Raw genomic sequence first — 13,428 nt, forward strand, 5'->3', positions numbered from 1 at the left:
TCACTTTAAATAATGACAGAATTTTCAATTTTGGGGGAATTTTTCCTTTAAAGCTGCACTACGTAATATTTTTCGGTTAAAAATTAACAAATTGGCATTATTGATCGAGTACATAAACAACAGTGCTGGGTAGTAACAAATTACATGTAATCTGTATTACGTAATCAGATTACAAAAATCAAATACTTGTAATTTGATTAAATAACATTTTAAAATAGTCATAATCAGACTACAGTTACTTTTTCATAGAATACATGATTACATATTAACAACGGCAGTAAATTGTTAATAATTTATTGATCATTTTCATATCAATATCATCATATTCTTACCCTGAAGCACAATAGTCTCACAGATGAACATTTTCAGCATGTGCTCATTTTACATTACAACAGTAAGATATGCACCTCAACTAAGGAATATTTGATGGACTAAGTAGTAAGGGTTAAAAGTAAGTGTGTCAGAGTTTTGAGCTGTTACCTTTGGCCTACCAATGTCATTGCTGTTGATTTCAAGTTCATTAATGTGATGTTTCTATTGTTTTATGCACTTAAAACAAAGTAGATACATGTACGTTTTTTTTAAATGATTATTTCTTACTGATTATTGATTATTTCTTACTCTTAATTGCTCACATATTGAACCTAATTTCTTCAAACAATCTAGTGGGGGGGCCTGGGTAGCTCAGTGAGTAAAGACACTGACTACCACCACTGGAGTCAAGAGCTCAAATCCAGGGCATGCTGGTTGCTCCAGCCAGGTCTTCTAAGCAACCAAATTGGCCCGGTTGCTCCAGTTGCTCCTCGGTTGGTAACCTCCTCGTGGTTGCTATAATGTGGTTCGGTCTCGGTGGGGCGTGTGGTGAGTTGTGCATGGATGCCATGGAGGATAGCGTGAAGCCTGTGGATGCCATCTCTAAGGGTCCTGCCCGCAAGGTACACAATAGTTCAAAGAATGGAATACATTTTCTTCCTCTTTGTACTTTTATGTTAAAATGATTATCCTATCCAATGCATGCGACATAAAATAAAATAGAATTAGGTTTAAAGTAATCCAACAGTAACCCAAAAGTAATCAGATTAGATTACCCCAAAAATGTAATCTATGAGATTCAGTTACTGACTGCATTTTTTGTCATGTAATTTCTAATCAGTACCTGATTACAATTCACAAGTAATCTGCCCAGCACTGATAAACTATCAGTGTTCAAAACAATGTCCTTCCCTTACCAAGATTCACTACAGTTAGCCTTTACAAATTATTCGTATTTTGAGCTATCAGGTCGTATTTGGCACGAAAATGCTGGCTTATGACGTACATCCTTGCGTCATTACGTCATGTCTGTAAACACTGGAAAGAAGAACCAGCTTTTTCATGGCTGGAGAAACTACGTTCAGTTCAGCTAGTCACATTCACAGTTCAGGACAGCATCGCAGCAATCTGGATGGATGTTTATCTGTTATCCTTTTGATGAAGTTGTTTACCTGCTATAATGCTTGGATATATTGTCTGATAGGGTTGTTGAAGCTTATATTGCTTGTCATGCTTGTATTAATCAACATTACTCGTGTGTTAACCGATCGTGATGTATCTACGTTGTTGGGGAAGTTACTGTGACATGTTTAATAATATTTATGACTTATGAAATTGACTTCTTGTAACTGTTATATTGCATATTTAAGCATATTATTTTCATGTTTAATAAAGAATATTTTGTCCCCATCATTATTGAATCTTTGTTTTATGTTTTAGTTTACAGTGTTATTTTGTGCATTGCATAGAGATACTATTGTAGTATTATGGTTCACTTGCATTATCAACTGAGGCGGTACAATATAATATAAAAAAAAAATGAAGTCTTCCATTGAACTCGTATTAGCCATATCTCAAGTTTCACCTCTTAAATTGATAAGAATACTACAATACCAACAATAATAGTATATAAAACACTTGAAAAATCATATTAAAATATATTGGTAACAGGAGGAGATTGAGTCCCCTGTTCACTATGTAAAAGCGCTTTGAGTGTAGTGTCAGAAAAGAAGGCCTTTATTATTGTCACACATTATACATTTTCATATGTACAGTGAAATTTCTTTGTTTTCACATATCCCAGCTAAGCTGGGGTCAAAGTGCAGGGTCAGCCATGATGTGGTGCCCCTGGAGCAGATAGGGTCAAGGGCCTTGCTCAGGGGCCCAACAGTGGCATCTTGGCAGTGTTGGGGCTTGAGCCCCTGGCCTTCTGGTCAGTAGCCCAGAGCCTTTAACTGCTGAGCCACCACTGCCCCCATCCACCACTGCACCCCATGTATAAAAGTGGTATACAGTAAGTGTCAAATTTATTCAAAATATGTAAATAGGAGTGTTTTTTATCTTCATCAAAGCAAGTAATACTTCAGTTTTAAATGTTTAATTGTATAACATAATATCAACATGAAAATAGCATGTTAAGATCACACAGTCGATGTCCAGATAAGCTCAAATCATGAGATTAATCTGCCAGAAGAGCAGTGCCAAAACACGACTCAAGTAATATGTTCTTCTGCAAATTGCTTGCAATTTTAAGTTTCAACCACAGATGTCGCTAGAGCACAAGGTTACGTAGTGCAGCTTTACCAACCTCATTTATACACGGCGCTAGGGGTGTGCAGCGAAGCCATTATCTGTATTTGGATTTGTTACTATAAAATCAATTATTTGTATCTGTTTCTGTATTGGGATAGAACATGATGTAGTCGTGGCTTAAACCAGAAGTGCCTAAAACTACATTTAAAATGTAACTCTTACATTTATAGTTTCTGTATATAAAATATGCCTCGGATAGGCCTATTTATATATTATTACTATTATTAATTATTATTATTATAGCCTCATAATAATTATTACTATTTAATTATATTATTGATATATTCTTTATTTTTTCTCATCAGATGAAGCTGGATATGTAGGCTACATTAACAGTGGAATGTGTTTTTAACTTTGGTTTCTCCTGGTATTTCTGACATTAATATCTGCTGAAACAGAATTTTCACTTAGCCTATGTCTTAGTCTGTGGAGTGTGCAAGTATAATGTTATTCTGGAGGCACAAGGTGTGAAGCAATTGTGAAAGGTCAAGCACACATTTTGCAGCAAATATTAAATAGCCTACAAATACAAACATTAAAAGAAATTAGGAAATGTTTTATTAAGCTTATAAACAGGTGAAAGCATCGTAAATCTATATCAGAAAGTTTATTTTGCGTGCACATATTTTAACAATGTGGAGGACATAATAATTTAGTTCAAATTACATGAGCAGTATTAGCTAAATGCAGTGGAATAAATAGCAAGAGTGAGCCTCTATATTTTTAGAAGAGAAAAGCGAGAAAAAGTGCCTGTTTTGATTTCTCCGCAATCCTCCGTGTGCAGGAATATTCTCAATAGATTTACAAGTATTTAAGCCTCTTTGGGGCATTTAAACTGTTTGGGGATAAAGGCTAAACCATGCAATTGGCGATATGAATGTAAATGTGGTCAGTTTTAAGAGACGGGCAGACGAGCGCCGCTATAAAATCATCACTTCTCTGGTCAGGAATTCAACATTGAGCTCAGGTTAGTTTATGAATCCTTACGTGTGAATTGTGTGAAACATTTGGTGTTTATGTATTAACAGGCATTTTAAAAAGTGGGAAATGTGTGTAATATAGTATCTTAGTTACTCATGACAAGATTACATTTCTGAGATGCGCACAATTAATGGAGACTGAAACGAGTCGAGACCGCGGCCATCCAATGAACTTGAAATCACACTGTGTGCATTTTCATTTATAAGGTTTACACTGTAGTAATACTGGCTTCACAGACTCATCGTTTTGTAATTTTCGATGTGTTTATTTAAAATATCACTTAATTCCTGTGCTCGTTGGATGATCAGTCTTCTGAATATTTTTTCTATTATTCGGATGAATCAGTTATTTGTTTTGAAGTCATTATTCGTGCCTTTCCGAATAAGGTATTTGGCTTCGGGCACATCCCTACACGGCACCACCCAATGCAATGAGTTGTAATGACAAAAATTAGGTGAGAGAAGCAGTTTCATTGATGCTCACTGTAGGTAAAGGCACAATGGATAAACAAATTACAGTATTCCAGTAATGTTTTTACTAGTCGAATATTTAAAGCTGAACTAATCGATTACTCGTGCACATCCCTATTCTAAGCCAAGGCCTTTTTCACACTGACAGCACAAATCTAATTTTTGGATGTCTGGTTAAAATTTGATTGTTTTTCTGCCATCTGAACAACAAAGAACAGATGGAATCTGATTTTCACACATCCAATTCAAACCACAATTGTAAGCAGTTCAAGGTGAGATTCAAAATCTGATTCAGGATTTCTGGATATAGGGAGCCAGAATTAAAATTCAGATAATGCAAACAGACAGCAAACTGTTTAAACACTGGGGAGAGGGCATTTGACCTTTTAAGTCAACATGAATCAACATTTGCATCCAAGTGAAACAGGATTTTTAAATAATAAAAAAAATAATAAAAAAAAAAAGCAAGACAGGACTTGATTTTACTCTGCCAGATTTCTGCTCCCATTTGTTGCAGAAAAAGTACATTCCTCCCGTAACCATCACTAAAAATTTCTGTGACTTGTGCCCCAGTAGACCTTCTGTTGTTTTGGACCAGACGGGATAGCCTTCGTTTCCCTCATGCACTGATGAGCCTTGGGTGCCCAACACCCTGTCACCAGTTTGTGGTTTGTCCCTCCTCAAACCACAGTGGTAGGTACTTACCACTGCTGACAGGGACCCCACGAGCCTTTCCGTTTCAGAGATGCTCTGGCTGTAACAATTTGGCCCTTGTCAAAGTCACTCATGTCTTTAATCCTGCCCATTTCTCCTGCATTCAACACGTTGACTACGAGAACTGATTGTTCGCTAACCATCTAATCTACCCAGACCTTGAGATGTGGCCTTGTTAGGAGATGATCAATGTTATTTGCTTCACCTGTGAGTGCTCATAATGTTTTGGCTCATCAGTGTATATGCCATGTGTTATGTTTGCTGTGAAAAAAAGCAATTGTTTGTGGGAGGTTTTACCGGTTGAGTTTGAGGTCTGGTGAGAAGATGAGTTTCCCGGGATGATCCACAGATCTCCACATTAATCCCAACATAAGAATATCCAGCCAGCAGCATTCCAACAGATGCACCTGATCTGACAAACTCAGCTCCACAAAACCTGTGAGAGAAGTTGCAAACACATAAACCCCTTATATCCTGGCTGCTCTATTCTATATAATCAAAGTGAATGAAGAAAATGTCTGTCAAGCTCCAAAATGACAAATAAGCACCATAAAAGTACCATAAAGTTCATGTCATGTGACTCCTGCACTTATTCCATGTCTTCTGAAGCCATACGATATGTTTGTGTGAGGAACAAACCAAAATTTAAATCATTATTCACTAATAAATATGCCAAAGCTTTGAAAAGGACTATAAAAGAGTATACACTATAAAATCTACAGGCACTAAAAATGGTGCATTGATGGCAAAACCCACTGGCTCTTTTGTGTGTCATGACCAAATGTCATTGACGTCATTAGTGGTGCTATATTTATTTGAGCACTACAGCAGATGGGAAGTGCCTAACAACCTGAATTTTAGTCTTGTCACAAAAAGCTATCCAATGGCTTCATATCATGACTTGGATTACAGCACATGAGTTGTATGGACCACTTTTATGATACATTTATTGTGCTTTTTGGCGTTTCACAGCACCAGTTCACTTTCACTTTCGTTACATTGAAAAGAACATCCATGATATACAGTAAATACAAAATTCACAGTTTGTGTTCTACATAAGACAGAAAGTCATACAGGATTTAAAAAACCATGAGGATGAGTAAATTATGGCAGAATTTTCATCTGTGGCTGAACTATTCCTTTTCCTTTAACCTGGTGCGCCCCTGCGTCCACATGCATGGACGTTTTATTTGGCTTCGCTTTACGCAAAGCATAATTTAATTTCATTTAAACTGACTAATCTCAGTTCAGGAGACTCTGTGCTGTCTGTAAAGTGTTAAAGTTTTGATGTACGGAGTCATATGACCAAACAACATGGCGTCGGTCACAGCGGAGTTTGTCTTTGGGAGAAACGTCAACAAAACTACATCTTGTAAGAAACCTAATTAAGTTTTTACATTGAAACCTGTTTGAGTCAAAAGATTAGAGTCTCTAGTTTCATCCGATATGCCATTTTTTAAATTTGCGAAACGCCACGCTGTTAAACACAATGACCACATACGTGGACTGTATGCTCATTTTCATTTAAAAGATCCTATATTTACTGTGCATTATCACATTGAGAATCGAATTGAGTATTTCAGTCATTCACTAAACAGGGAGCAAGGGAGCATCCGATTGCTCTCTATGCAGCTAAGTGCATTCAATCCAAACTTCCACAATGGTAATCAGTATATAGATTCAGAATTTTCCATGCAAAACTTTATTTTAACATGGTTGGCAGTGATTGGTTGATGCTGGCCATTACGGTGAATCAGAATTCTTTATGAAATGTTTTTATGTAATGTATATTACATCTCAAAACATGAATAACCAACACTCCTGGAAAAATAATAAACAGTTTGATTACAAAAAAAATCTGACTTTCTGTAGCTTGGTATTATTTACAATTTCACAACTTAGTCCCACTGTTCACATATGTGGACATACATTTTTAGGAAAACTATCTGGTCTAGTTACAAATCAATAAGAGGAATGGCAAATGCACACAGCAGTCACGCTCTGGTCCCAGGAGGTTAAGAAATCAAAAGAAATTTTAACTGGAACACCCCTAATTAACAAAGTTCTACACAATCGGATGAACAAGAGCTAAGTTTTCAGATATCTATACAAAAAACACACACCTGGTATCTTCTTAGCCCAGCTGATCATGAGCACCAGCTCCTTGTCAGCGAGGCTGGTTAGTGACATCATCATGCTGGCCTCTGTATACGGCTTCTTTACTGGATCTTGCAGGTAAATCTGAGGAGGCTCCGCCTCCACAATACGGTTTACCAACTGCTCAGGGGAGAGGTTTAGGCCACGCTGCTCAGCTTCGCCCCCTGAAGGGAAAAGGTGATGAGGGTTGTTGAGGGGAAATTCTAGATGATGCTGGGAGCGACCTTTGACCCCTAATGCTCCACCAGAGCTGTCTCTGATCTGGGTGGTACGCCGATGACAAGCACCACGGTAACTGCAGCGTTCCCGCCTTACACCTGTTCACAAACAACAATTACACACGTGCATCAAAAACACACACTCAGCACTGCACACACTGTCCAAAATATTAACATACTTATAACAACTTTTCAATTACAGTATGACAGATTCAAACTTTTTTTTATTTTTAGTAGCGCTTCACTGTTACAGACACAATCTGCATCATGTCAACAAACAAACAATGGTGACAGCCAATACAAGCACAGAGAATTCAAATTCAGAGAATTAAAAAAAACAAAAACTTTCTAGATACCGGAGAAAGAGCAGATGATTATTTTAAGTCAACATGAAACAGCATTTACATTCTTTTTTACTTCCATAATGCGACGCATTTTCGAGTGAAACAGGACATACAATAATATTACAAATGTAGGGCAGGACTTGATTTTATCCATTGGGAATAGACTGAATTGTGAAAAGTGGGCATTCCACCCTAGAATAAAGCTATATCTGAATGCGAGTTTGTGTGTGATTGTGGAGGATAATTTCACTCTTAAAATACAGCTAGTACTCACTTCTGAGGATGCCTATGTGACATCAGCCGAAAAGGAAACATTATTGTGAACCATGCACAATCAGACCAGGAACATGCATTGTAAAAGTAAATAGGTAAATTTCATGCTGACTTTAAATGACTCTCTGCTCTCTTTGAATTGGGAATCAAGAAAGCATGTCTTTCTTCCTGTGTATAAATATGTAGCTAGGTTGTGGTTGGCGGTGGGGTGGGGGGGGAAGGTGCATCTGCATACCACACTTCATCATGCCCACTTCATAGCACTTGCGCAGTCGACAGGCCTGGCAGCTCTTGCGTCTGCTCTTGTCGATAGTGCACTGGTTGGTGGCTGGACAAATATAGTCATTGTGTCCTGAAGAAGATGAGAAGAAAACCAAATCCAACTCACTGTCTTGAGTGTGTGTGGGGTACAGCTGGACTTTACAAATAAACAGGGCTATCTTGGTTGGTTAAAAGGATACTTCACCCAAAAAGGAAAATTCTGTAATTGTTTATTCACCTTCATGTTGTTTCAAACCCATATTACTTTCTTTCTTCAAAAAGAGTTGTTAAGCAGAATGTTAAGCCTCAGTCACTATTCACTTTCATTGCATATTTTTTTCCATACAGTGAAAGTGAATGGTTACTGAGGCTGTCAGTAACTAACATTCTAAGTCATAGAGGTTTGGAATGACATGAGGGTGAGTAAATGAAGAGAATTTAAATTTTTTGGGTGAACTATACCTTTAAATTCAGCTTATTTGTCATTTCACTCTGCTATCTAAAATCAGATATTCTTATTATTTTATCTAATGTTTGCAAAAGCAAAATTACAACATATTCTTCTGTGATTTATTGTTTTGACTGAAAACAACCAGTAGTAACATTTGCAGGAACGTCATAAACTGACCTGGGATGAAACTTTAGACTGGTGAAAAAAGGTCCTCTGTGATAAGAGAGTACATACATGTCCTTCAAAAAATTTTAAGTTCACTATTCTAATGTGTTTTGACATATATGGCCTTTGAGAAGCTTCTATTAATTGAGGTCAAAACAAACGTTTTAAAACCTTACAGGAAAACACAATGCACTGACCTTGACATACCCAATGGTATCTGAGCAAAAACATGTGGGAAGCAGATTCAAGAAAAAACACTGTGCTAAAAATTTAAGACTTAAGAAAACTCAAAACTTTAAATATTTGCATCAAAAGTGCTATCAATTACTGTGGCATTTAAAAAAAGAGAAGAGCATTGTTAAAATGGTTCGAAGTGTAATCTTTACTGTGTTACCTTGAATGCTCCGTTTGAAGAAAGCCTTGCACCCCTCACATGACCAGACACCATAGTGATACCCAGAAGCGTAGTCATGACACACAGCACAGAAGTGTGTGTCTCCTTTACTCACAATCCCTGGCAAAGGATTCAAGCCATCATCAACTTCCAGTTGCTGCCCTAACAACTTTGCATGAGCAAGGACAGAACTATAAAAAAGACAAAGGAATAGATAAGTAATAACACACCTCTTTCCAAAAAGCTGCACAATTTAAGGTATCATTCATGTCCGTAGCACAAACATTGCAGAATAAGCAGTGCTGGTTAAACTACTTTTTTAGAAGTAATCCACTACAAATTACTAACTGCTTCTTTAAAATTGCAATCATATTATTTTACTGATTACTCCATTGAAAAAGTAATCACATGACTAATTACTTTAAGTTACTTTCTAAAACACTTGTCACAAAGTTTTTTTGTTTTTCTGCTCAACAAATTCAAAATAATGTCTATTTTCTCCTTGTTCATCGTCACACATCCTTCAGCTGTCACAGAAACGCAAACAGACATACATATGAATATATAGTGCCTTGCGAATGTATTCACACCCCTTGATGTTCTTCCTGTTTTGTTGCAAATAAAATAGATTTTTTTGGGGTTTGTACCATTTGATTAACACAACATGGCTACCACTTTGAAGGTGCAAAATATTATTGTGACACAAACAATAATTAAGATTATTCAATTAGTCAGTAAGATTAGTCCATACTTTGTAGAGCAACCTTTTGCTGCAATTACAGCTGCAAGTTTCTTGGGGTATGTCTCTATTAGCTTAGCACATCTAGCCACTGGGATTTTTGCTCATTCTTCAATGCAAAATTGTTCCAGCTTCTTTAAGTTAGATGGGTTGCGTTGGTGTACAGCAATCTTAAAGTCATGCTACAGATTCTCAATTGGATTGAGGTCTGGGCTTTGACTAGGCCATTCCAAAACATTTAAATGTTTCCCTTTAAACCACTCTAATGTAGCTTTAGCAGTATGTTTAGGGTCATTGTCCTACTGGAAGGTGAACCTCCGTCCCAGTCTCAAATCTCTGGCAGACTGAAACAGGTTTCCCTCAAGAATTGCCCTATATGTAGTGCCATCCATCTTTCCTTCAATCCTAACCATTTTTCTAGTCCCTGCCGATGAAAAGCATCTTAACAGCATGATGCTGCCACCACCATGCTTCACTGTGGGAATGGTGCTCTTGGGGTGATGGGAAATGTTGGGTTTGCGCCACACATAGCATTACCCACGATGGAGAAAAAGTTACATTTTAGTCTCATCTGACCAGAGAACCTTCTTCCATGTGTTTGGGGAGTCTGTCACATGCTGTTTGGTGAACTCCAAACGTGTTTTCATTTTTTTTTTTATTTAAGCAATGGCTTTTTTCTGGCCACTCTTCCATAAAGCCCCATTCTAAAGTGGTCCTATAGACAGATACTCCCATCTCCACTGTGGATCTTTGCAGCTCCTTCTGTGTTATCTTCTGTGTTTATGTTGAATCTCTGATTAATGCCCTCCTTGCCCGGTTTGTGAGTTTTGGTGGGCGGCCTTCTCTTGTCAGGTTTGTAATGGTACCAGATTCTTTCCATTTTGTTATAATGGATTTAATGGTGCTCCGTGGGATATTCAAAGTTTGGGATATTTTTTTTTTATAACCCAACCCTGATCTATACTTCTCCACAGCTTTGTCTCTGACATGTTTGGAGAGCTCCTTGGTCTTCATGTTGCTTGCTTAGTGGTGTTGCAGACTCAGGGGCCTTTCAGAACAGGTGTTTTTATACTGACATCATGTGACAGATCATGTGACACTTTGATTGCACACAGGTGGACCTTAATCAACTAATTATATGACTTCTGAAGTTAATTGGTTGGACCAGATCTTATTTAAGGGTTTCATAGCAAAGTGGGGTGAATACATATGCACTCACAACTTTTTTTTTTTTTTTTAAACAAGGTATTTGTTTCATTCCACTTCAACAATTTGGACTATTTTGTTAGGTTCATAGCAAAAAATGTAAATAAAAATCCATTTTAATTCCAGGTTGTAATGCAACAAAACAGGAAAAACACCAAGGGGGGTGAATACTTTCGCAAGGCACTGTAAAATATATATTTGCAAATATCTAATTATTTTGCAATAAAAATAAAACATATTTTTTCTCTGCTTACAGTCAAAAACAGTATATTTCTATTGTTTTATATATATATATATATATACTGTATATATTTAAATTCACAATGCTTCTTGGTATTGTAGTTCATTCTCTCACTAAAAAATGTTAGGTCCACTGTCTAAAACTTTTTTGCTTCAAATCAAGCATGTAATCTTGTGATTCTCCTCAGAGCTGGTTGGTTTGGTTCATGGTTTAAAACTCTTTAATTAAGAATTTTATGAAATCACTATGGAAAAAATAAAAGGGGAAAAAACTTTCAGAACCATAATGGCTGAAAAAGTGGGCAGGCACTGTTGCGTTCTATAATGGTGCTTGCCTAAGCAAAAAACGTTTTTGTAGTCACAGTGCTGTTATTGTTCTATGGTGACAGAACAACCCTTTTGCCAGTTGCTACATGGATACTATGTTTATTCAGAATATATTAGTTATTAGGGGCTAGGGCTAGTTTAATGATGTCTATGCACTGCTTTCTCACCTGCTTGGGTTAAGGCTGATTGTCTTGGCGTCTTCCCATCCATTGTGAGCGTGAATTTCGCTGTAATTCAGTGGATGCGGGCAGTGTAGAGAGATCGCAGTGTGTGTGGTGTGGGGAGGCCAGAAGATTGTCGGACTGAGTGGGACCAGGCTTTCGGACACAGGAGGATGTGTGTACCCTAGCGCTGTGGAGGACATTGGGCTGTAGAGTGTTAGGGCTCCGTGGTTGAACTCTCCCCCATGTGGTGGTGAGTAATCCTGACTGGCCTCCACATAGGGAGATGGAATGCAGATGGTCTGGTTGCAGAGCGGATAGGAGTAGACAGAGGAGGAAAGGGGAGGTGAGTCCCCTCGACTGGCCTTGCCAGAGTCCTGCTCCTGCTGCAGGGTAGGGGAGGCTGGCTCGGGGACTGGCATAGGGGAGGAGCTCATTCTAGGGATGAGAACTCAAGCGAGGTCCTGGCTTAACACACTACAGCATCACAGGCCCAACTGATTCAGAGGAAGTTTGTGCTGAAGAACAAAAAAGGAAGTCAGATCCTGAAGGATATCAACATAACACACACCGCCTATAGGCTATGTGAACCACATACATATTGCACAAGGGTTTTGAAAGGGTTAAATATTTCCTGCAAGTGGTCATTATAATACATAAGCATTGCCTGCATTTCCATTAATGCTCTCTAAATCTGTTTTTCATTTTCATGATTTCCAGACACTAGTTTTGGCAGACTACATGAAGACAATACTGCATTCTCAAAAAGACTGAGCAAAGATCTCTAGTAGGGCTGTTTTTATCTGGTTGTATTAGCAGGCATCAAATGCACATCCTTTTCTCTGAAAAGTGAGAGGAAAAAGAGAAAAACGTCATTAAGGAAGATGATGCATGTTTTTTATTATCATTACTTCTAAATTTGTCTGAACTACATGACTCAAAGTGAGACTGGCACTGTCAAGTAGACTTGCCACAATATCATAATTTTCACACCAGCGCGGTGTTCACGTTCAAACCGACTAACACCGGTATTGCCGCTGGTTGGACGCTAAGTGGTACTATGGGGTAATTTTCGTTAAGCAATAGCCTACACAATAATGAAAGGCAGCTTGATTTCAAACTTTGAACTTTATTTATTTTTTTATTTTAACTAAAAATTCAAATGAAATTGAAAACAAATTAAGTGCAATTAAAATGTATGTTGATCAACTTTTTTGAAAGATGGCTTTTCAACAGTTGTGAAGGGCAACATCTCTTTGGCAGCAAACCTACTTCATCCATGCATTCTCTCCATTATGGGCTACCGGTCGGGTATTTTGTTGTCCGGGCAAATGCATCACTTATTGTGGGTTGTTGCAGGTTTAATGTTGGTGTTTTATTACTTTTCATCCCAGGACCCAGTTTAGCTGCTTTGGAAGAGTAATGACTTTGTGTGTGAATACAATTCGATTTGTTCCCTCCTAGGGCTTGGTGATATGCAAGAAATATGTTCACATTATTTTTATTGAAAACAATTTGTTTTATATATATACAGTATACAATATAATCACTGAAATATAATTCATGGTTCGAGGTGAACGTGTTTTTGTATTATTTTATGATTTAATCACAGATGTATAGGCTATATATAAAGTGACCCTGCAGAGTTGCGCTCACAACGAACTGCTCTGTGGAAATAAAGCAAACTGAACTCAGATCACCT

The 13,428-nt window shown here is 37.6% G+C and overlaps 1 protein-coding gene across 1 annotated transcript in view; it reads right to left on the minus strand.

Moving 5' to 3' along the window:
- The window catches only part of LOC127411648 (estrogen receptor beta-2-like), a 37,982-nt gene that overhangs the window by 14,894 nt on the left and 9,660 nt on the right, over positions 1 to 13,428 (minus strand). Inside the window, exons 2-6 of the mRNA XM_051647361.1 lie at positions 11,733 to 12,244; positions 9,054 to 9,244; positions 8,018 to 8,134; positions 6,914 to 7,264; positions 5,088 to 5,226 (exon numbers count right to left, since the gene is read on the minus strand). Of these exons, the coding sequence (XP_051503321.1) occupies positions 5,088 to 5,226; positions 6,914 to 7,264; positions 8,018 to 8,134; positions 9,054 to 9,244; positions 11,733 to 12,163 (1,229 nt within the window). The 5' untranslated portion in view covers positions 12,164 to 12,244. The remainder of the gene's footprint in view (positions 1 to 5,087; positions 5,227 to 6,913; positions 7,265 to 8,017; positions 8,135 to 9,053; positions 9,245 to 11,732; positions 12,245 to 13,428) is intronic.

This window comes from Myxocyprinus asiaticus, chromosome 21 (genome assembly GCF_019703515.2).
Source record: "Myxocyprinus asiaticus isolate MX2 ecotype Aquarium Trade chromosome 21, UBuf_Myxa_2, whole genome shotgun sequence".
NCBI classification, from domain to species: Eukaryota; Metazoa; Chordata; class Actinopteri; order Cypriniformes; family Catostomidae; genus Myxocyprinus; species Myxocyprinus asiaticus.